We start from the raw sequence: 26,711 nt of genomic DNA on the forward strand, positions 1-26,711 counted from the left end.
TTTTTGTTTCTGTCCTGAAACAGTTTTGTCCCCAAACAAATAAAGTTTTTTTACATCATTATCAATTTTGTGTTTGATGTACCAGTCAAATATTGTACAAACTTCGTTAGCTCCCTTACCTCCATTACCCTCGTGATAGATAACAGTTGTACATTCACCTGTGAAAGATTATGCACACCAAAGACGTTAACAGTGAGCTGCCGGAAGTTAATAGGTTGTCTTGTACAGGAATGCAAGGTAGAGATACGTTAGCCATAAAATCAATACAGATCCCAACACTAGTCAACTCATTTTTTGCACTTTTCCGTTGTTTCTTGCAACGAGGCATAAAATTTTTTAGCTCTACGTTTGTGTGTACCATTAACTCGGCGACAGCTACTCGCTTGGCATTCTCGTTTAAAAAAGGACTTTTTATTTTCAAGGTTAGTTCCTCGCAAGTTACACAAGCATCTTTAACTGGCGGGTCAAAACCAATGTCAGGGTAGTTTTCATTAAAATAAGTCCAAAAGAACTTGTATGAGAGCTTTTTTCACTTCCCAAAGTTGTTGTAAGAAAGTTTTGGTTTTTTTTTTTATGAACATATCATACATAATTTTCAAATTCAAGTTTGCTGAGAAGTACTGTTTATCTTTGCCTGTATAGTGATGGGTTTTGTTGGGAATGATTCAACATGGGCCCTTAATCGAGTCAGGACAGACCCGGGTATTGCATTTCCTGAAACGTTCTTTCCTCTGTTGTCAGTTGGGATTTCATTTACTTGCAACAAATGAGATAAACGGTTAACACTGTTTAGGAGTGTATCCATAAGTTGTCATAAATCCATTTTTACATACCTTGGTGCGTTTGCCATTGTGTAGAATGGAATAGCTTACACTAAAAGCTTTCGGCTTTTCAGATGATGACCAGGCCTGGATCTTTCTCTTTCAACAGGACTAACTTCCATTAGAGATTGGATGAAAATGTCCTGTTCTACTTTGGTTGTCATATTATGTAGTTTTGAAAATATTTCTATCATTATCTCCCTCCGAAAAGCTTTGAAGGCAGTTGGACTTGCAGCTGAAACAATAACAGGCTTAATAACAAGAGTATAATATTATGATGAATGTGTCAAAAATATAATAGGCCTAGGCCCTACCATATTTTGAGGTTATGTTACCGTCGGGCCAATTTGATGTAATGATTAGGTTATCGTTCAAGACCACTAGGCTAATTTAAAATAAAACTAGAAGTGAAGAGATGTATCAACCAAACATTGTATGCAAAAATAAACTATTGAACAAAAACTATATTTACCTGCAAACATTGGAGCCTGGATTTTTTGCAGGTACAGTTTTGCCTTTCCAGTTTACATGCTCTTTGCCCTCTACCTTAGACTTTTTAAATCACATTTCTTCTGTACTTTTCTTCATTCTTTACACCCTTCCTTCTTTTATTCGACTGTCCTTCTTCTTCTGAACTACTCATTTTATTTCAATGATGAGGCATTAAGTAATCAGTGAGACCGCACTAAATAAATGTTATGAATAAACAAAGCACTATGATCGTTGTTTGACGCGACTCAGCTGACTGAACGTTAGTTATCGCGTCTGCCACGCGGAGCGCTGACAGCCAGCTGGTTACTGCAGAAGGGAACAAGTCCCAGGGACTAGTTCCCTTTCTGCAGTAAATAGGTTATTCGAGACGTCGCCATTGCAATAGCAATGCGCGGACATGTTTCCTTTCTGCTGTAAACGACGAGTCTTAAACCTAACAACAACTTTGAAGGAAAAACGGAAAAACCCGTTAATTTGGACTTGATGCCTTTCTGCAGTTAGCGGTTCATATATTCCGGGAGTTTGACAGGTGTTTGGTCTTCCGATCACATGTTAGTTTGCTTATTTAAACGCATATGTGACAGATATGGCCAAATACAAAATAATTGAATCGGAAAAAAGTAAGCGCTCTGTGGTTGTAATGGTAGCACATTCACCCCGGCAAGTGAGAGGATCCGGGTTCGACTCCCGGTGGAGCAAGTACTTTTTGTGATTCAATGTTTATTGAAATTAAATAAGGCTATTGCCATTTATACAATTTAACGTATATATATATATATATATATATATATATATATATTCGTTAGTATGAAATGGTAATTTTGAACAAGTTTTAAGCTAATAAAATAATGCGTGCTTTTTAAAATTTGAAATTTATATGTATTGAGTTATGAAACAATACATTACTTTAAAATATATTTTGTAATTTATGTAGAATTGAGTTTTTAAGTTCCTGAGTTGGTTTTTTGAACAGGGGTCTGGCGGACATGGACACTGATGGACGACTGTCTTGTGAGGAGTTTGTACTGGCTATGCATCTTTGTGATCTAGCAAGAAGTGGGGAGAAGATTCCAGTACCACTTCCGGCAGATCTAGTCCCTCCATCACTGCGACGCCAACGTCAGAACTCCATCCCCTCCACCGCAGAGATGGGTGATCCTCTGGCTGGCATGTCTGGCGGTGAGTACCTATGATCATCATAACATAAAATAACTACTTAGGTTTTTACCTGTCAAAAGTGAGAATCAATTGTAAACTTTTATTATTGTCACATAATAACATAATTTTGTAACAGTTAATTAATTTAATGACTATTAATTTATATATATGTATGTATATGTCAATCCTCCAACCAACTAAGAACGGCTTTTTCATGGTCTTCATTCATTGCAATAATTGTAAAGTCATAAAAGACCAATCTACGAAATGTAACTCAAAAGCAAACTGAAAAATAAGAAAAATCACTAAACTGATGGATTTAAACTGGCAGTTACACGATCACTCGCGCCGTTAGATCGCTCCTAACACTGGGCTGACGTGATCACTCGTGCTGTTAGGTTGAAACTAATAACCTGCGAGGAGCGTCCGACCCCCCCCAACCATGACGCCCCACCCCAGCGACTTCTACTAAACATGATGCAATACGCAGCAGACATACCCAAAGAAGCATAAATTAAGGGTTCAGTGTTGTAAGATAACAAATAAAAAAATGTTATATAACACAAAAAATATGTTAGATTCAATCTAATAGCGCGAGTGCTCCCAGGTTAATATATATAGATAACCCTATAAGCGGAGTTAATAACATAATATATATATATATATATATATATATATATATATATATATATATATATATATATATTTTGGATCTGTTCAGGATTGTAATAATTTATTAAAAAGTTATTCTTGCCTTGGTATTGTGGGTTTGTACACAAACCTCACAGTGTTGTGTGTATAAGTTAATTGATTCCTAAATATAATTGGATTATATTTTGTGTTTTCAGCACACCAAAATTTTCAATCACATGTTTATTGACACAAGACAATATAGGTTGAATAAGTTTTAGAAATCCTATTCAAAGTGTAGTTGAACTAGATATTCTATTTTACCAAAGATTGTAAAGTTTTCTAAATAATGCTTATTGTTAAACAAACAAAAATAGTTTGACTGTTTTTTACGTACAAATCAAACGTATTGTATTATTTTGAAATTTTTCCCTATTTAAAAAGTCTGAAATTAACATATAACATGTACGTTTTCTTTAAAATTTACTCAATTCAGTCCAAATAATATAGTTGAGGATTTGGATATCTAAGATTTGGACAGGTGTTTTTATGTGGATATTGTAATTTTTTCATATTGTTAATGCTTCACCATTATTCATTTGCTTTTTTTTCAATTTTAGTTGTACATTCAGGAGTTCATGAAAGTGATCTGTTGTCACCTGGTGATTATATTTACAGTTTTGTTTTGATAGATTTATTAGTTTGCTTTTGTTTGGTTAGTAGAAAGACAGAAGAACATTTGAAGGATTCCATACCTCTAACGTATTAACAGTTTTGTAAAACATAACTACATGTTCATAATCTTATACTTAATAAAAATTCAAACACCTGTTAACCTCAGTTAGTTATCCTTGACAAGAGAAATTCTTGTTTATTTGTGAGTCACTAAGTATTTTATTTGTGGTAATATAGGTAAACACTATTATGACTGCAGTTCCACTTTACAAATAGACTCTAAGAATCAAATTTGTTCACTGGCATAATAAGTAAATAACTCAAATTATTATTAGAAGAATTATTAGCAAATATATTAGCAGAAATACAGTATTAGCAGAAACAACAATAAAAGGAATAGTGGTTGAAGAGGTGATTATTGACAGGAAGGATAATGTTACTATTGATAATCACCCCTTGGCGGTAAGTGCTTGTCCTGACTTGCCCTTGAAGTCAACACCAAGCTACGCCCTATCTCAGAAGCAGAGATGTTGAAAGTAAAAGCATCTTCTACTGTGGCAGACCATAAGTATCTTGGTCTTTCTAACTTTGCCAACTTAGACAAGAAAAAGAAAATACACTTACCCATATTGAGAACATCGTTACCACCTGCTCTCAAGATAAACTATTTCATTTGGTTCTACTTTTCATTTAAGCTTATTAGTATAGAACAGTAAATAAATAAATTTACTGTTCTACAATGTTTGAACTATAACAAACATATTTATTTATGTTTGTTTGATAAATATGATAATATACTGGAAATATAATTTCTTTAAGATACCTGTTATTTGAATCATGTCCATAATAATATTCATTAGATAAGGTTAGTTCAATTTTACACATTGACGCTGTAACAGTTAAATTTCACTTATTTAGTCAGCTGAAAATACCTGTATTGTTTGAACACTATTAATTTTGTACGCTCAAGACAAAAATGATAATATGATGATATTAATGATATTTTTTTCATCATTGATATTAAAATAAGGTTTTAACCCTCTGACTGGCAACGTCGTAAATTACGACTCATTTTTTACCACTGTGAACTGGCAGAGTCGTAATATACGACTTATTAAACATCGTCTACTATTTACGTCATAATTCCGAGAATTACCACTCGAATCGTATTAAAAGTTATATTACTTTAATGAAAAGATTTCAAGCTTTCTAATAATGTATTCACTTTTACATGTATATAAATGTTTGTTCTTTTACTGGCCGCTGAAAGCTGATGACTAGTTGTGCGTGACGTAACTCAGCACCTGTTACTGTTCCGGACAGCTGTTCGGTTGCTTGCTTTGTTTGTTTATGACTTGTGAAGTATGTTCACATGATCAAAATGTAAAAAGAAAGCGTAGCTATGATTGGTGCCCTGCCTGCAATTGTGGGATACACCCCACATGCTTCCACAAGTTGCAGCATTTCTGGAGGGACAAAAAGGTGGGACGGAAGAGAGCTAATGCTGGAGATGACTCTGAGTAGACACTACTGACATATTGTATATAGTCTTCTTTTTTACAATTAATTGTAATTTTATTTGTAAATAAAAGTATTTATAACTATATATTTTCTTTTTGAGCATAAGTAAGTGGACATTTAGTATATTTTGGATTAAAAAAAAAATTACTTTTGTGTTTCGTTTGAATGGCATAATATAAAAAAGTGCTTTTTGAAAAACAAAGTTTTGACTTCTGATCATCAAACATCCACCATTATTTAGTTAACTCAAATAATAGTTATTTATTTGTATTTTATACAGAATATCCTGCTGAGTAATTTGATGTATAACACTTTATGTTTTCCCCAATAAATAATTGTACAGGATAAAAAATTCAAAACTGCATGAAGCTTCAAATTAGTGTGCCAGTAAAGGTTTAAATGCGTGCCAGCCGGAGGGTTAAAATAAAGTTTGGAACTTCAGAATTTTCATTGTAATTAATAGTCCTTAGTAATGTAATTAAATTCATTTAGTTTCTTAGTAGAAATTTCTCCTATTGATTTTGAAAAACTAGATTGTGTTCTTTCAAAGGCCAAATCGTCTCTCTCCCTAGACTATATAAACTTCTTGGTTGATGGTCCTCTTTATCCTGGCTCTTGGTTTTTTCATTTGTATTTTATTATTCTATTCTAACCAATGAAGAGAGATGTGGATCTCTACGTCTAGAAATGGGCGTTTGAAAAATTAGGTACTACTTGCCTTATAATAGCAAATACATTGTATGGATGGGAAGGCATCAGAGATTTTATCTTAAAACAAGTACAGTTTATAGTGGTATGGAATCCTTTATTGTTGTTTTGTAAGTTCAGAATTGTTTGAAACATATTTAGATAGATGTTTGGTTGCCAACAAATGTAATCTTTAACATCACTTTATTGTAGTTTTTAATATTTAAATAAGTTTATAAAAATAGTATTTTGGCTCTAAATGTACTTGAAGAGTTGAATTTCTCAAGTTTTCACATTTTATTTGAATAAGTAACAATTTCATAAAATCTCAAAAAATCTTCTAAGAACAATACATAATTAATATGCATATTGAGTACTGTGTATACTTCAGACGACAATGTTACACTTATGTAAAAAGTTTTCATTGTAAGCTTAACCCTCTATCTGTTATACGAGTAGTGACTAGTCACTAAAAAGTGTTTTCCAATGTTAGTCACTAATCAAACATTTGATATAAAAAATATGACTTAAGAGGACAAATATTTTGTCAAAGTAATGAATATGTTTCACTGTTTAATTTGCATAGTTTATTGTTTATTGCACCCAAATTATAAAGTTGCAATACAAATTATGTATGCGCGTGTCTGCTCATGCACTTGAAAGAACGCGAAAAAAACGGAATTATTCCCCTATACTTTTATTGCGGGAAATTTGATATAGGAATGAGTTTGGCTATATTACTGCGTTCAGAATTTCTTTCTCAATAAGATCTTGAAACATCTGTTCATTGCTATCATTGTGAAGAAAAACCTCATTGGTTAACATGTTCGTCAAAGTTATGGGCTGTGATTTTAGATATAATGGATTTATCTTACATCTGCTATTATGGAGCATTAATAGAAGACAATCCACATAAGTGAACTGTGTGCAAGCAGTCCACCATTATCAGCTTCCATGGAGGATTGTCATTGGTTTAACATTTATACTGTATATACATTACAATTGCTAAATAAATTTAAATCTGAAATTTTGCGCCTTTGTACAATAAAACGAAGTCCCCAACCTAGTAACCTTTTAATATTTTTTTCACATTTGCTGTGAAGATTTTTTTCATATTACAGGTGTAACTCCTATTTTAAAAGTAAATAGCATACCAAATTCTCAGGTAACTGACTTAATCTATGTTTAGCTGGTTGTATAAAAATATCTAAACATTAAACTATCTGACTAAATGTAGAACTCATATAAAAGTTTGTTGAACTAAGAATTAAAAAAGAAATAAAAAAGTTGTAGTGTACCGACCGTACTATGTTTTTCGGCAACCAAACATTCTTAATTAAAGATTTTAGTTTTAATAGATTCTCATTACAATGCATTGTGTTTTGTGTGATCAATAAATTTTTTAAAGGATGTAATTAGCAATAAAAAATATAAAGATAATGAGATTAAATTAAACATAATACCAACAACATTACAGCAAAGCTGAAGTTCTGTGTGATTTTTAAATTCAAGTAACTTGTCTTTAGCTGAATTTACCATGTAGTTGTAATACTGATATGCTATATACTACAATAGACGTATTTAGATACTATTCCTTTGTAGTACGTTTTCTTTAACAAATGATCCTTAAAGATTTAAAGAAGTTGCTAATTTTTTCTGTGTGAGTGTGTGTGGCCCGTACTAGAGTAATAGGGGACTCACTTGTAGCATATGAGTCTATGTAGATGTTGCATGCGGGAGTTGTGTCCCAGCGTGTATCATTATATACTCTCTTCCTTACCCTCAAACCTTTCTTGACCTACTCTGGAAAAAATCTTGGTCTTTAAGATAAGTTTTGGGCACACAAGTATTCCCAATTCACTATTCAAATTTGTGCAACAATCACTATAAGCTAATATAAAATTATTCTAATTTTTATTTTATTAATTTTTTAATAATTGAGTTAGTATTAAATAATTATTTGAACTATTATTTATTATTTGCTATTGTGTCACTGTATGAGTTACTCTCAAAATGTTTCTGAAATTGCTCTCTATATTCAAGTTGTAGTTCACCGAAGGGTTAATTCCTCTTCCTGTAGTTAACAGCACTGCTCGTGAAAACACCAAACCCTTAACTCCTTCTTTCTGTTTTTCTCAAAAGCTGCAAATGGTTTCTACCGTGTATTAATCTAATTTGGAAATGTCTTTAGAGCAGTGTGGCTGTTATTTTCATGAGGTTCTTATAGAAAACTCCTTGTCACAATTTTCTTGAAAAAATTATCAAGTTCACCATGTCTCTGAACATGTTAACGCTTTATTCCTTTCCTTTAAGTGTTTCAATGTTTAAAAACGTGTAAAAAAGAATGCATCTTTGAATCATCATGAAGAACGCTATTCAATGTGAAAACTCAAATTTTTACCAATAAGATAAAAGTTCAGAGGTAGTTAACATTAGTAGTCAGTTCTTGGACTATCCAATTTCTCATTATAAAAGAGTATTCACTTTAAACATCATCTTATACAACTCTCTTGTTATTTTTATCATTGAATCTTCTCTGTATGCTCTTTACAGCTTTTCAAGGATCTCCGATGGTTTCCAAGTCCAAAAACTGAATTTTATGTTTGCATTTTGCTCTAAAAATGGCATTCCAACAAATAAACGTAGACCTGAAATGATAGCAACCTGTAGGTTTTGAGGGGAGATACATGTTAAAAGGGCTAAGTCATTGGAGCAGCAGTGTTGCCACTGCAGACTGAGAAATTTTACCTTCAGGAAATACATGCATGGATATAGATAGCAATTTCAGAAAAGAACTTTGACACCTATATAAACAGTACAAATAGACATTTTACTGGCCTTGATGCTGTTGCTAGTAAGTCACTCATTAGCCTTTTACATGGATATATCTCATTCATGGACATGTTTACACATACTAACTTAGGTTGTTATAAGGTTAACTACCTATATAACTTGTTATTGGGACTACAATTGACAACTGACAATATTTATCAGCAGATCATTTATGTAGTAAAAACAGCATGTAACGTAGGATTGTATAGTTGTAACATATATAAACAGTACAAATAGACATTTTACTGGCCTTGATGCTGTTGCTAGTAAGTCACTCATTAGCCTTTTACATGGATATATCTCATTCATGGACATGTTTACACATACTAACTTAGGTTGTTATAAGGTTAACTACCTATATAACTTGTTATTGGGACTACAATTGACAACTGACAATATTTATCAGCAGATCATTTATGTAGTAAAAACAGCATGTAACGTAGGATTGTATAGTTGTAACATATATAAACAGTACAAATAGACATTTTACTGGCCTTGATGCTGTTGCTAGTAAGTCACTCATTAGCCTTTTACATGGATATATCTCATTCATGGACATGTTTACACATACTAACTTAGGTTGTTATAAGGTTAACTACCTATATAACTTGTTATTGGGACTACAATTGACAACTGACAATATTTATCAGCAGATCATTTATGTAGTAAAAACAGCATGTAACGTAGGATTGTATAGTTGTAACATATATAAACAGTACAAATAGACATTTTACTGGCCTTGATGCTGTTGCTAGTAAGTCACTCATTAGCCTTTTACATGGATATATCTCATTCATGGACATGTTTATACATACTAACTTAGGTTGTTATAGGTTAACTACCTATATAACTTGTTATTGGGACTACAATTGACAACTGACAATATTTATCAGCAGATCATTTATGTAGTAAAAACAGCATGTAACGTAGGATTGTATAGTTGTAACATATATAAAACAGTACAAATAGACATTTTACTGGCCTTGATGCTGTTGCTAAGTATAGTCACTCATTAGCCTTTTACATGGATATATCTCATTCATGGACATGTTTATACATACTAACTTAGGTTGTTATAAGGTTAAACTACCTATATAACTTGTTATTGGGACTGCAATTGACAACTGACAATATTTATCAGCAGATCATTTATGTAGTAAAAAACAGCATGTAACGAGGATTGTATAGTTGTAACATATATAAACAGTACAAATAGACATTTTACTGGCCTTGATGCTGTTGCTAGTAAGTCACTTCATTAGCCTTTTACATGGATATATCTCATTCATGGACATGTTTATACATACTAACTTAGGTTGTTATAAGGTTAACTACCTATATAACTTGTTATTGGGACTGCAATTGACAACTGACAATATTTATCAGCAGATCATTTATGTAGTAAAAACAGCATGTAACGTTAGGATTGTATAGTTGTAACATATATAAACAGTACAAATAGACATTTTACTGGCCTTGATTGCTGTTGCTAGTAAGTCACTCATTAGCCTTTTACATGGATATATCTCATTCATGGACATGTGTACACATACTAACTTAGGTTGTTATAAGGTTAACTACCTATATAACTTGTTATTGGGACTACAATTGACAACTGACAATATTTAATCAGCAGATCATTTATGTAGTAAAAACAGCATGTAACGTAGGATTGTATAGTTGTAACATATATAAACAGTACAAATAGACATTTTACTGGCCTTGATGCTGTTGCTAGTAAGTCACTCATTAGCCTTTTACATGGATATATCTCATTCATGGACATGTTTACACATACTAACTTAGGTTGTTATAAGGTTAACTACCTATATAACTTGTTATTGGGACTACAATTGACAACTGACAATATTTATCAGCAGATCATTTATGTAGTAAAAACAGCATGTAACGTAGGATTGTATAGTTGTAACATATATAAACAGTACAAATAGACATTTTACTGGCCTTGATGCTGTTGCTAGTAAGTCACTCATTAGCCTTTTTACATGGATATAATCTCATTCATGGACATGTTTACACATAATAACTTAGGTTGTTATTAAGGTTAACTACCTATATAACTTGTTATTGGGACTACAATTGACAACTGACAATATTTATCAGCAGATCATTTATGTAGTAAAAACAGCATGTAACGTAGGATTGTATAGTTGTAACATATATAAACAGTACAAATAGACATTTTACTGGCCTTGTTGCTGTTGCTAGTAAGTCACTCATTAGCCTTTTACATGGATATATCTCATTCATGGCCATGTTTATACATACTAACTTAGGTTGTTACAAGGTTAACTACCTATATAACTTGTTATGGGGGGGGGGACTACAATTGACAACTGACATGGATCATTTGTAGTAGCATGGGGGTTTAAAAAACGTAGGATTGTATAGTTGTAACATATATAAACTTCAAGCTGATGTAGGTTTGTACCATACTACGGATAACTATATATAACATACATTCACTATACTATGTAGGTAACTTTGTATGTAGGGCCAGATGCTGTTGCTAGTAAGTCACTCATTAGCTTTGTTATACATGGATAACTCTAAACTACAAATAGACATTTATGACGACAGTTGAATAAACAGTTATTTAGACTTAACTTAGGTTGATAACATGTTATGGGACTATTGGGAGACAACTGACAATATTTATCAGCAGATCATTTAGATGTAGTTTAAGTAACGCAATCTCATTAACGTAGGATTGTATGTAGTAGAAAAAACAGTGTAACATATATAAACAGTACAAATAGACATTTTACTGGCCTTGATGCTGTTGCTAGTAAGTCACTCATTAGCCTTTTACATGGATATATCTCATTCATGGACATGTGTACACATACTAACTTAGGTTGTTATAAGGTTAACTACCTATATAACTTGTTATTGGGACTACAATTGACAACTGACAATATTTATCAGCAGATCATTTATGTAGTAAAAACAGCATGTAACGTAGGATTGTATAGTTGTAACATATATAAACAGTACAAATAGACATTTTACTGGCCTTGATGCTGTTGCTAGTAAGTCACTCATTAGCCTTTTACATGGATATATCTCATTCATGGACATGTTTACACATACTAACTTAGGTTGTTATAAGGTTAACTACCTATATAACTTGTTATTGGGACTACAATTGACAACTGACAATATTTATCAGCAGATCATTTATGTAGTAAAAACAGCATGTAACGTAGGATTGTATAGTTGTAACATATATAAACAGTACAAATAGACATTTTACTGGCCTTGATGCTGTTGCTAGTAAGTCACTCATTAGCCTTTTACATGGATATATCTCATTCATGGACATGTTTACACATACTAACTTAGGTTGTTATAAGGTTAACTACCTATATAACTTGTTATTGGGACTACAATTGACAACTGACAATATTTATCAGCAGATCATTTATGTAGTAAAAACAGCATGTAACGTAGGATTGTATAGTTGTAACATATATTATGGGAAAATAGATGATGTACTGTTAGTGAACTTGATGTTCTGTCTTTTGCTTTCATGTTAGGAATGAAACTAATCAATGGTCACTCGGTCAGTCTTCTGAGACAAGGTTAAAGAGCAGCACTGCTTGTTAACAAACACAAGCTTTAAAACGGTTACATGACAGCCAAGATACCTTTTCTCAGTTGACAAACACTGAAGTTATTACAGTATAAATTGCTGCCTGGGTTAAGAAGTCCTTATGAAAGCTAACTATCACAAAAACAGGCATATGCAAAAAACTGATAGCTCTTGTGGAACAATTTGTTCAACATTTAAAACGAAATTTGTATAGCATTTCAACTTAGTATGGTACGTCTTTTTGAAAATAGATTTATTTCTGTCATCTGAGTTTTCCAGTTCACACTTTGTTGAAACATTCTCAACACAATTAAAATCTTGAGATATTTCAATTAAACATCTGTTGATTGATGATGACTCTTCACAGCAGCCAAAAGATTCCAAGATTTTTATTGTGTTAGCAGAAAACAATGTGGTGGGAACTGTATACCTTCACTTACATTATAAATATTTTATAAACTCTTTTTTGGCAGTATATAGTGAGTGTTTCATAATACTGAGAGTACTTAGAGTCAGGATGGTGTATCTAAATGGATCAATCCTAAGTAAAGGAATAACCAGTTTTTGTGCTAGCTAGTTTAACTATTTATTTGGGAATAAATAATGAGTGAGCCATAATATAAATAGTAACAATTAATAAATTGTTAATTTATCAATTTTGGATGAATATTTTTAGTAAAGCATTTAAAAATATTATCATGTTGCCTTGATACAGTTTTAAATATAGTCTTAACTGATTATGGGCAAAGTCTTGTATCTGGTGAACCACATATGCGGAAATCCTTTCTGTAGGTAATGAACAAGAAGATACTGTTGGACATCCTGGTGTTGGCACAATTTTCTTGTGCAATTTTGGGAGAATATGAAATACTGGTGTACTTGGATGTTGTGGTATCATTAAATCTACTGAACTTTTGGAAAAGTTTTCATGTTTACCATTTTCATTTAACAATTTTGAAATGTTGGAATAGAATTGTTCTGTTGGGTTTTCTTCAACTTTTTTATATGTATCTTCATTGCTTAAGTTTTTTATTATGTTTTTGTTTTTTCAGCTATATTAAAAATGACAATATTGAGAAATTGTTCAAGAGGATGATCCGAACTTTTTTTGGGTGCTTCTCAACTAGATTTAGATTTAAAATTAATTAGTGAGTCATCAATTTTGTTTTCAATACATGGTAACTTAGTAAGGTTGTTTAAAAAATATTGCTTCATCCTAACTTTTTTGCAGATTGAAATTTATCTGAAACTAGTTTCATATGATCAAATTTGTTGTTTCAAATATAAATTTTAATTTTCTAAATATATATGAAACATAATGTGTATTTTTAAAATATTTTCAGTTACTTTTGAGGACAAAAGGAAAGAAAATTTTGAAAAGGGACAGGCCGAGTTGGAAAGGAGACGTAAAGCCTTGTTGGAAATACAAAGAAAAGAACAAGAGGAGAGGGAACGCAAGGAGAGAGAAGAACAAGAGAAGAGGGAAAAAAATAAGGTAATTTATAATGAATTTATAATTTATATGAATTCAATCTCTTTATAAATCATGCTATGTAATGCTATTCAACATAAATATAAAGAAAAAAATGTTTAGTACCTGTTACTTAATCATGTTGGCATGTTGGTTAATTTAGTTTTAGTAGCATTTAGAAATCTATCATTGATTTTGTAAAATTAAGTTTTAGGAAAACATTATAGATAGAAATAATTATAGAAATAATTGTACTAATTTAAAGTAGATTTTTCTAATAAAAATGGTTACGCTTAGAAGGAAAAGCATATTTATTTTAAAAAGATAACTATTTTATTTACAATCTATAAGTTTAAAGTAGATTATAAAAAAAATGTTTGTATTCCACCCAACATGTGTCACTGAGGCTCTCACGGCTTGAAGGATTTTTGCCTTGACATGTTGGCTACACTGCCATATAGCCTGATTCCTCATAAATCTTATTTTGCTAAAATATTTGAAAATTACCTCAAATAAAGAAGTATTATGTTAAATTTATCTTTTTTGCTTTATTTATTTATCTAACCCGTACTTTGCCCTTGCTTAACTAGCTATTGATATAAATAAATAAACGTTTGATTTACAATAATTGCTATTGAGTTTATTTGTAACATACAGGGTTTCGTGGATTATACTGCCATGGGCACATAAAAAAATTACATCCAACATAGGAAAAAATTGTGGTACATGTTAAATTTGAATTTATACAAAAATAGGTTTAGATTTTGAAAAATTTGGAATCATAAATTGGGTAGATCTTACTTGAGTTCAAATCCAGTTTTACTTTGTATGTTCCATTGACACTTATTCATCTTCCAATCATCCTTGTCAGCTTAGTGTAGATTTAATACTGGTAGTAGTAATCTTTGCAGATCTGAGAGTTCTGGTTGTCATCCAATATTCAACTGTTCATCATCTAGTAAATGTCTTTTCTTTTCTTGGATTCAAATTTAATTTCACCAATTTAATACAAGTAATAAAAGTATTACTGTATTCAATAACTCAAATGTTTATTAATTTTGATGAGAAATGCTTCTTCTCAGTCTCCTATTAAGCCATCATTCCTCTGAATAAAAATTCCATTATTGTAAAGTCACCAGCTGATCTAAATTCACTTTATAACTCCAGGTGTTGTAAACTTACTTTGCATAACAATCTCCTTGATATTAAGATTTAATGTATTCTGTGGTATTTGGTCTAAAGAAATTATTATTTTTTTTTTTATCTGATGATTCAATTTTACAATAGTTTATGTATTTCTATGTTATATATATATATGATAATTTGTTTTATGTTAATTTTAACTCTAAAATAAGTTGCTAGTTTTTCTCAAATTTAAAATCTATTGATTTATATATGTTTATTGTAAGTTATCAAAATGGCATGGGTGTATGTTCTTCTTCTTGTATGGATTCCTGTGTGTGTGTGTACTTATGTGGTATAAACTCCTAAGTTATTTATTAATCTTTTATAAACAAACATAAAATAATATGAACTATTAACTTTTCAAAACAAAACTGTAACAATTACTTTAATATTATTTAGTTTTCAATAATATATTTTATTACTATGGTATGCTATAAGCTATCAGAATACATAAAATTTATAAGAGGTGATTATAGAAAAAATAAAAATGTCAAATGGTAAAAAATTCTCCATTCTCACGGTTTTACTTTGTCATGTTCTACTGTAATATTACATTAAAATTATATACGTATTTACAGGATTTTTCTTATAGTATATATCAACAGCATAGTTAGTTGGGAAAAATACATATATTATTAACTCAATAATAAGTGACTAAGAAAACAAGTAAAGTTATACGTTGATATGATACTAAACGACTGTAATTGGCAAGTCTATAGAAACAAGATCAGATCTTTCCTTCAATTTTAACAGTTAGTACCATTCCCAATTCATAATATGAAATTCCGTTGGTGTTCCGCATATATTCAAAGTGTGTAAAGAAAGATTATTTATCCAAAGGAAACAAATATTATTGAAGTGACTACTTCTTTTGGCAGGCTATGGATGTATGTTTTGTGAAAAACTTTCGTTTCGTGTCATGTAATGTCACAATTGTTCCCTCTGTAGCCGCTAGGGGCTATCATGGACAATTTGATCTCAGGGCGTTTCTCCATTTAGTGGCTATCCAGGCGTGCTAGTTGCAGTAACTATTTATTTTGATAGGCCATGGATATTTGTTTTGCACATGTTTTCAGAGTAGAATGACAACTTTACTGAAATGTAAACAAACCGTATATAATCATCTGATCTGAACTAACAAAAGTTGAAGTTAATGAAAAATTTGTTAGGAAAGATTAAAATGGAAATATTAACCACTATATCATACAACATTATATATGGTAAGGAAAATAATTAAACACTTCTCTAAACTATAAGTGTGGTTGGTCGTTTTCTAACTGTTCGATTGGTTTACTCATATTATTATTGACGTAAATGTTGTCCGTCATTACGATGATAATGAAGTAATTATTTTGGAAATATAAGATTGGAGTAAAAATGATATTGACAGAATTATAGAAACTGATACAAACGATAATAATGAAAATTTATAAATATTTATTATTTTAAGTCAGTAATAATTGTAATATATGAAATGTCATCATGAGTTAGGATTAATTAATGAGATAAATAACTGTATTATGAAAATCTGTACCAATGGAAAAAGAAGTGATAAAAAGCTCAGGAACAGTTAAAGGCAGTTTTTAGAAAGTATGTCATGATTTTCATCATATTGCCAGGTTTGAGAAGGAGAAACAAGAGCAGCTAAGCGTTACTGAAGCAGCTATAGATTCAGACAGAGTTGGATCAATAAAGGGTGGATTAGAATGTCAGTTTAGAAGAGAGGTGAAAGTTGAAGACTCATTTTGGCTTGCTTCATGTTGATAGGTTGGAACAAGAAAAACGAAGACAACAAGAGCTCGAGAAACAGCTACAGGCTCAAAGAGAACTGGAACAACAGAAGGAGGAGGAGAGAAGAAGAGCACAGGAGCAAAGAGAGGCAGCTAGAAGGTAACTATTAATCATATTTGCGATCATATACTAAATGTTATAGATATATTTAAGACAACTCTTTACAAATAGGCTCAATAATTTTCTTTCAACATCTATAAGTAAAAAAATATTATATATATATATATATATATATATATATATATATATATATATATATTTATATGAGTCTGAGAAGCCTAATTCCGTCAAAAAGCATCTACTTCCCAGACCTATTTCCGGTCTAAGGGGTGTGAAATGGAAAATTCTAACTTTTTGCAACTGTGCTTTAATATTCAACTTTGGTACAAAATCTCTCCTCTATACATCACTCTGTCCTCGAGACAGTGTGTGGACAAACCCATATGGACCTCATCTACATACACAAATGCAGAAAAAAAATGTTCAGGCATGCTCAATTTACTGGCTTTACTTTTCTCTGTGAGTTATCTAGGTATGTGATATATTATTTAGTGTATATTTATTGGGGATTGTAAGTATAAAGTTTTTTTTAAAGTATTTGATTGTAAAGTTGCATATTGTTATATTAGTCCAGGAGAAATAGAAGTTAAAAATGGTCAAATAAATAAATGTTTTCTTACAGCAAACTAATGGCACAATTTTGTCAAATACATCATAAATAAATAAAAAAAAACCATTCCGAACCAAAATCGTCTATTAGGGGGTATAGGAGGGGTGGTTTTTTAGGGGTGAAAACGGTTTTTTGCAATTTTTGAGTAAACAATGCATCCTATTGAAAAAAGTCAAATTTTAAAAGTTGTTGGAAATAAAAAAATCTACAACTTATGTAATAATCATTTTTGCCCTAACCTCAAAAATTTCCCCAAAAAATTCAAAAAACAGTTTTTTTGGTTTTTTAATTTTTTTTCTTTTACAAAAATGGTTCGATTGAGCTGAAAGTTTGATCAAATATACTTTGTTCTATTCTAAAAATACTGTATTTTTTTCATTAAGAAATATTCAGCCGTTATAATAAAAATTTCACTTTAAAAAAATATTTTGATAATTTTCAATCACCATTTTGAAACATTTTTTAAATAAAAAAAAGGTTCTCTGACGGCTCATTATTTTCGTTTTTTGTCTATTTTGAAGAAATGAAATAAAAAATATGTAGTTTAATTGAAAAATTGAAAATAAACAAAATATTGACATTTTTCATTATACATTGTATTATTTACGTGGAAAAATTGTTATTATTTATTTAAATTATAATTTTTTTTTATGTTGAAGAATTTTCGAATATTTTGAAAAGTTAGAAACATTGTTGAATGTGTAAGTTGGATTACAGGTATATATAGTACAGGTATATAATAGTGTCCTTGAAGCAAAAGGGCGGGGTCAATCCTATTCTTCTATTATACGGGTCTCAGTATGTTTCTAAGCATTCAATAATCAGCTGCTTTGTCGTCAGTCAAGTTATATTGGAGTAGTGTCGTGAAATAAGCCTCGTGATTAGCACTTTACAAGATTTTTGTCCATATAAAATACAAATCGTAAGTAAAATTTAAAAATTTTGCGAAAACAAAATGTTATACAATTATTCAATAAAAATTATTTAAAATAATACAGATCATAAATCTTTGTCTTTGTACATACAATTTTACGCATGCTATTATCTAGTAATTTTTACGTATTTTCAGTATACTAATTTTATCGTGCTTTCTGCATTTTATAGATTCATGTAAATGGTGGAAACGTACCTTCTTGTATCATTTGTAAATGCCGCGATGGAGATTTGGTGAAAATAAAAAGTCGAGGGATAGATACTCTTATTTCGTCAAGTAAACAAAGGAATGATCAGCGGTACAAAAACATTTCAGAAATTTGACTGAAGCACACATTCATGATGGTTGTCAAATCGGCATACAATAGACCTCGATCAATTGTTACAGCTTCCAAAGAACAAACAAGAAAAAAAATCTATCGGAAGAAAGATTATGAAAGAAGCATGTGATTTTGATTTTGAGCATCATTGTGTTTTTTGTGAAGAACCTTGTAACCAAAATAGAGCATTTCGCGGCATGCAGTAGGTTGAGACTAAAGACAAATTTTATCAACTTTAAAGGGAAGAGATGTTTCAGAATCATTTAATAAAAGTCTGTTAGTTAGACTGAATTTTCTCAAAGAATCAGATGAAGTTCAAGCTTATTATTATAATAGGTGCATGTCATCTTTTTATGATGGGACAAGCTCAACATCTTGTAGACATACATCGAGTGTAGATTCTAAAGATTTCATAAGTTACTGCGTGTATTAACTAAAAAAAATTCATCCGAGTGCCAATTTTCCCTTAAACGAAATTAAAGAAGATTTTGATGGTGATATCCCAACATTAAATACATTTTAAAAAATTGAGTGATAGTTTTGATAACGATCTTGTGTTTACTTCAATGAAAGGAGATACAATCATTACATTTAAAAAAAAACAGGGAAAAAATTAAGTAGAATATGGTATGAATCCACGATCAGATGACGTAGAATATGGAAAAAAAGATATTTATATTTTTAAGTTCACTGAAAAAAACATAAATATAAAAAAAAAAAAACTTTTGGAAAGAAATAATGGTTTCTTGATTCAATTCCAATAAGAATTGTAAAAAAATATTGTAAAGAAAATAAAAAATATATGATGAAAAATACAAATTAAAAAAAAATTTACTAAGACTCGAATTCTGTTTTTTGATTTATTTAAAGATTTCCACGTAATTGTTAAATATGCATGATTCATTATTATTTTGCTTAATGCTTACAAATAGCACTGGTATAAAAAAATTATAATTTAAATAAATAATAACAATTTTTTCCACGTAAATAATACAATGTATAATGAAAAATGTCAATATTTTGTTTATTTTCAATTTTTCTGCAGTTTTTTCAATTAAACTACATATTTTTTATTTCATTTCTTCAAAATAGACAAAAAAACGAAAATAATGAGCCGTCAGAGAACCTTTTTTTATTAAAAAAAATGTTTCAAAATGGTGATTGAAAATTATCAAAATATTTTTTTTAAAGTGAAATTTTATTATAACGGCTGAATATTTCTTAATGAAAAAAATACAGTATTTTTAGAATAGAAACAAAGTATATTTGATCAAACTTTCAGCTCAATCGAACCATTTTTGTAAAAGAAAAAAATTAAAAACCAAAAAAACGGTTTTTTTTTGAATTTTTTGGGGAAATTTTTGAGGTTAGGGCAAAAATGATTATTACATAAGTTGTAGATTTTTTTTATTTCCAACAACTTTTAAATTTGACATTTTTCAATAGGATGCATTTGTTTACTCAAAAATTGCAAAAAAAAACCGTTTTCACCCCTAAAAACCACCCCTCCTATACCCCCTAATAGACGATTTTGGTTCGGAATGGTTTTTTTTTTATTTATTTATGATGTATTTGAACAAAATTTTGCCATTAGTTTGCTGTAAGGAAAACATTTATTTTTTCAATCAGGTAATACGACTGGACTATATCATCTCAGTACATTAACATTATAAAAGCATGTGTACCTAAGCAACGTATATCTATACTATAATTTTTAAAACTTACAGACATTTTTTTAATATTTGATTTTTGTGGACTATAAGTAGTTTTTTATAGCTATTCATAAGTATTATGTTCAACTTATAAAAAAGTAATGTACATCCAAAAGTAGCATAGAGCTAATTTAAGATTGGCAGACCCTTACATATTTCTATTGTATTAGTTCGTCTATTTGAAAACTATAATTTTTTAATGCTTTATAAATATTGAGTGCATTTTAAGTTAAATATATATTATTTTATACATCAATTAACTTAAATTACACAAGTTATAATTACTTGAATACCATTTTAAATATTCAAGTTTTATTAATGTTTTTCTAATTATTTTTATATGTCCAACAGTAAATATTTGTATCCAAGGTTTTGGTAAGTACATGGTTTTAATGGTTGATATGTGTGAAATTTTGAAATATAATAATCACCAGGTGGTGGAAACCAGCCCATGTTTATGCTTTATTGTTCTTAGAGCAGTTTAAGTTGACACAAAACTTAAGTAAAACTATCAAAGCATATAAGTAAATGACCCAATTTAAGTGGTGGGTAATAAGTAAAAGATTTGCTTCAAAATATTGCTTAAAGTTGAGTTTTTCTCAGTTTTAACAATACATTTATAAATCCTTTTTTAAAATATAAAAATCTCTTAACCCTACGCACTCGAAGGCAATATTTATAATTTTTCCTTGGGGCTTATACGGCCAGCTTTACTGGCTGCTGCCATGTTGTCGGAAGTGCGGATTAATTTTTGCCGTAATGTTTTCACAGCTTGTATGTCCAGCTGTATTGGCCAAGATACAATATGTCCATAGCTCATAAGGCCAGCACCACTGGTCACTAAGTTATTTTTTAATACGAGGGTTATTAGAAAAATAAGGTTCCCATGATTTTTTTAAATAGACAGCTCTATATTTCTACATAGTGTTATACATCAATTTAAAACTTAAAAGTTAAGCTATTTTTCCACACAATCACCGTTTCTGTCCAAACACTTTTGTAGACGATGCTGCAACTTTTCTATCCCCATGTTGTAGAATTCTGCCGCCAATCGTTTGAGGAATCGAGTAATCTCTTCCTTGACTTCATCATCGGTACTGAAGCGTTGGCCACCCAAGTGTTCCTTTAATTTTGGGAATAAGCAATAATCACTTGGGGCTAGGTCTGGGCTGTAGGAGAGATGGAGGCACAATAGTCCAGCCAAACTTTGTCAGCAGTTCTTGAGTTTGACGTGAGACATGAGGTCAAGCGTTGTCACGGAGAACGTCTTCACGCCACTGGACAATCTTCCTCTCCGGCGGTTCTGGATCGCGCGTCTCAGTTTTCGTAATGTGTCGCAATATCTGTCAGAGTTTAATGTTGTTCCATGAGGCAAAAGTGGATCAAAAGCAGGCCCTTCCTGTCCCAAAAGACGAAACTGAAGGCCGTCCACTTCGTTTTTCATCGTGAATTTCCATGCGGCCTTCACTGACTTCTCTACACCATTTCCGAACGTGTTGAACAGATATGCAGCTTTTCCCATAATCTTCGATTAACTGACGATGAATTTCAATAGGTGAAATCTGTTTTACATTTAAAAAACGTATTACAGCACGAATTTCGCATCTGGCGGTAACAACGATAAAGAGCTCCATCTTCGAAGGCAGCTAGGCCGGCACTTTTGGACGTAGCGAGGCGCGAGTGGTATGGATAGAGAGAGGGACAGCTGATGAGTAAGACTGTGTCGCCAGATTTCACCCATCATATCGCATTCTGTCTCGGCGGCAAAGGGAACCTTATTTTTCTAATACCCCTCGTATTCTCTTTGTTTTATAATGAATGATGAGTGCTAAAACCTATCGAGCAGCTTTATTTTAAAGTAATTTTTAAGCAAAGTAATACATTTTAAATTATTGTATAATTCAACTCTAAACATTGAATGTGCAAATAAGATGAATGACGCGTAGTGGGCCTATACACTGAAGTGATAGAAGGGATAGAAACCTAGAAAATTCTACTAGAAGATGTGTGCTAACTATTCTTGATTGCACATAGATATGTATTTTTAAAAGTTTATTCCATAAAAAAATGTAAATACTGAGAAAAATATAAAATATTTCATATCTGAGTATAACATAACTGTAAAGGCCTACTTTATAATATTTTATTTATGCTATATATCTCTGTTAACAATATACATACGAGTTAAATTTCCCAGATGTATGTCTATCTTTGTATTAGAAAGGTTCATTAAAAATAAATTTAAAATCATTTTTCATTTCTTCTTTACAAATTTTAAATTAATTCCGATCTGGAGAGGTACACAACAAATATGGCCGCCGAGCTGTCAATGAAAGTCAATACAAGTTGCAAGTACAAACTATAGCGAAACTAATGTGAGCTGTCTGCAACCTTGGTGAGGGCCAGTGCTGCTGGCCTTTATAGCGCAAATGGTTAAGTTTGTTCGGCCATTTTTCTTATTTTCTTCATTATCAAGATGTAATATGGCTTTTAACTGAGAGGCCTGATTGGATTCAATGAGATATCAAATAAATGTTTATTCATTAAGTTTGGTTTAGATTTCTTTGTGAACTTCATATTTTAAATGCTAACTGATGTTTCTACAGTCAAAAACCACAGAAACTTGAGTAGGCCTATCAGAAAATTTGGAAATCCAGAAATTGAGAAAGCAGGAGAATGCCCTAAAAATAACCACTTATATATATATATAAAATATATATAAAATATATATATAAAATATATATAAAACACAGCTGATTAATTTTGCAGGGAGATGGAGAGACAGAGACAGCTGGAGTGGGAGAAACAGAGGAGTCTGGAGCTGCAGGCTCAGAGGCAGAGGGAGCAGGAGAATGTGCTCAAGATGAAGGCTAAAAATCAGAATCTGAGCATCGAATTATCCCAGCTGGTTGGTACTTTATATATATATATTTTGAGTTAAAAGTGTAAATAAGTACCTACAAGGAAACAGTATTTAAGTATCTCAAGTAGAACATCCAACATTTTCTTGCTTTTATTTTAATTTTGGTTTTTGTCACTTCATTGCCTTGATTTTAGATATAGGCAAATTAGTGTTTTTGAGATGGGGCTTGGTTAAATGAAATTATTTTCAAGTTGAGGTTATTTCTGTGTTAGTTTGAGTTTAAATGAAATAGTTACTGGTTTTTTTTTTTAAAGTTATCATTATTCATTATTAACTATGACACTTTTCTAAATTCCCAGAAAAATCAATTTTGATACTACAGTTTACAGTGTTTTTGACAAGTCATGTTACAGTATTTTGTAAGGTATATGCACAGTAAAACTTGGACGAAATAGTAAGCTTACAAATCCTGTTTTAATTAGGGTTTCAATACAAATTGTTAAAATTGTAATTAATTAAATACTTAAAATATTTTTTATTACTTTGTTTTATACTTTGTTACTACGTACCTCTTGATCTAATACGAGCAGAGCTGAAATGACTGCGTCAATAAAATTAAAATAACTACCATTAATATTTTAATTGCAAACTTAAATTATTAAGTAATATGAAAGTTTTTCAAAATGTAATAAAACATGATATCTAAGTAATGTAATAATTATAAAATTTCAGTGATTGAATTATTTTCAACAAAAAGTATTGTTGATAAATAAAAGGTAATTGGTTATCAATATTTTAGTGTGTAACATTGATGTAAAAACATTGAAATTGGATTTCAAAGATAGTATAATAATATATGAGATGTTATTAATTTGTTTTCCTCTGATTGTTTGATTTTGCATTTGTGTTAGTTTTACATCTGAATTTATTGAAAAATACATTGTAATGATATTTTTGAGTAATTACATTAAACATGAAAAATATTTGTATTGGAGTCAAAATATTGGATAGTATTAATGGAAATAGTGCAAAATTTGAATAGTTTATAGTATTGTAAACTCAACACAACTAGTTTTCAGTTTCAATTAAATAACCATATTAAAATTTCAGATATTGTCATCACTAGTATATTTTTATATGATTAAAAAGTTTAAGATTAAAAATGCAATAATTTTTTGTTGTTCTTTTTTGTAACATTATTTTGAGTTTAATTTTGCAGGCATGTCACGTAAGAAATGTTTATGAATCATGGATTTTCATTGCTTTTTAGATATAGTAATTCTATTTTCTCAAATTGACATTGAATTTGATTGACCCATACAGAGAAATTATGTTAGATGAAAGGCTGACATGAATTTATTTAACTATCATTGTACATGGCAGAATGAAAAAGTGAAGGAGTTATCCACGAAGATCACAGAAACACGGTCTGGAGTGACAGGTGTGAAGGCTACTATTGATGGCATGAGGACGACCAGAGACACACAATTGCAGCAGATGTCAGGTATCTAACTCTAATACTAAATCTTATTATCTTGTTGCTTGAATATACTATTAGAATGATTGTTAACATCAGTAAGGAAGTTGAGTTATATAGAAATTATTTGTACACAAAAATAAGGAAACATGAAAATTGGGGTGACAAATAATGCTAAAGTGGGAGTGAGGGCTATATAACTAAGTAAAGATAAAGGAGAGACTGTGGGATTTGTAATGATTAGATGAAAAGATAATAGAAAAAATAGGAAATAAATATACAGGGTGTCCAAAAAGTCCCGGGTCGGTTGAATATTTTTCAAAATATTTAAAATAGAGCTACAAAACCTTACACAAAGTTACTGGACATAAAAATCTATTTTATCACATATTCAGTGATCTGCTACTTCCTCAGGGGGGCGGCCCGCTAGGAGTCAGAAGAAAATCTTAAATGTAAGCAAAGGTTGATATGCATATCAAATTAAAGGTCTATATTAGTAGAGTACAGAGCCACAAACCCGACCTCAAACGGATAACCGAGTCAAAAATGGCAGCCGTTCAAAGATGGCAAGAGTTTGGGTCCAAAAAGTCCCGGGTCGGTTGAATATTTTTCAAAATATTTAAAATAGAGCTACAAAACCTTACACAAAGTTACTGGACATAAAAATCTATTTTATCACATATTCAGTCATCCGCTACTTCCTCAGGGGGGCGGCCCGCTAGGAGTCAGAAGAAAATCTTAAATGTAAGCATAGGTTGATATGCATATCATATTAAAGGTCTTTATTAGTAGAGTACAAAGCCGCAAACCCGACCTCAAACGGATGGCCGAGTCAAAAATGACAGCCGTTCAAAGATGGCTAGAGTTTGCAACTTAGGTTAATGTAACAAAATACACTGATGAGATTTTTGACTTTAACTTTCCTAACATTAAAAAATGGACATGAGGTGTTTTTTGAGGTGTTTGAGGGTCATTTGAATAACTCATTAAATTGTAAACAGTTTTGGGTTAGTAAAGTCAAAATCAAAAAGTTCATCAGTGTATTTTGTTACATTAACCTAAGTTGCAAACTCTTAGCCATCTTTGAACAGCTGTCATTTTTGACTCGGTTGTCCGTTTGAGGTCGGGTTTGCGGCTCTGTACTCTACTAATATAGACCTTTAATTTGATATGCATATCAACCTATGCTTACATTTAAGATTTTCTTCTGACTCCTAGCGGGCCGCCCCCCTGAGGAAGTAGCGGATGACTGAATATGTGATAAAATAGATTTTTATGTCCAGTAACTTTGTGTAAGGTTTTGTAGCTCTATTTTAAATATTTTGAAAAATATTCAACCGAACCGGGACTTTTTGGAACCAAACTCTTGCCATCTTTGAACGGCTGCCATTTTTGACTCGGTTATCCGTTTGAGGTCGGGTTTGTGGCTCTGTTCTCTACTAATATAGACCTTTAATTTGATATGCATATCAACCTATGCTTACATTTAAGATTTTCTTCTGACTCCTAGCGGGCCGCCCCCCTGAGGAAGTAGCCGATCACTGAATATGTGATAAAATAGATTTTTATGTCCAGTAACTTTGTGTAAGGTTTTGTAGCTCTATTTTAAATATTTTGAAAAATATTCAACCGAACCGGGACTTTTTGGAACCAAACTCTTGCCATCTTTGAACGGCTGCCATTTTTGACTCGGTTATCCGTTTGAGGTCGGGTTTGTGGCTCTGTTCTCTACTAATATAGACCTTTAATTTGATATGCATATCAACCTATGCTTACATTTAAGATTTTCTTCTGACTCCTAGCGGGCCGCCCCCCTGAGGAAGTAGCCGATCACTGAATATGTGATAAAATAGATTT

At 31.1% G+C, this 26,711-nt stretch overlaps 1 protein-coding gene across 1 annotated transcript in view; it reads left to right on the forward strand.

The window, feature by feature from the left end:
• LOC124359078 (intersectin-1) overlaps positions 1 to 26,711 on the forward strand; it is a 131,505-nt gene that overhangs the window by 36,333 nt on the left and 68,461 nt on the right. The window contains exons 7-11 of the mRNA XM_046811502.1: positions 2,287 to 2,492; positions 13,776 to 13,922; positions 16,852 to 16,978; positions 23,284 to 23,422; positions 24,761 to 24,881. Coding sequence (XP_046667458.1) covers positions 2,287 to 2,492; positions 13,776 to 13,922; positions 16,852 to 16,978; positions 23,284 to 23,422; positions 24,761 to 24,881 — 740 coding nt within the window. The remainder of the gene's footprint in view (positions 1 to 2,286; positions 2,493 to 13,775; positions 13,923 to 16,851; positions 16,979 to 23,283; positions 23,423 to 24,760; positions 24,882 to 26,711) is intronic.

This window comes from Homalodisca vitripennis, chromosome 4 (genome assembly GCF_021130785.1).
Source record: "Homalodisca vitripennis isolate AUS2020 chromosome 4, UT_GWSS_2.1, whole genome shotgun sequence".
NCBI classification, from domain to species: Eukaryota; Metazoa; Arthropoda; class Insecta; order Hemiptera; family Cicadellidae; genus Homalodisca; species Homalodisca vitripennis.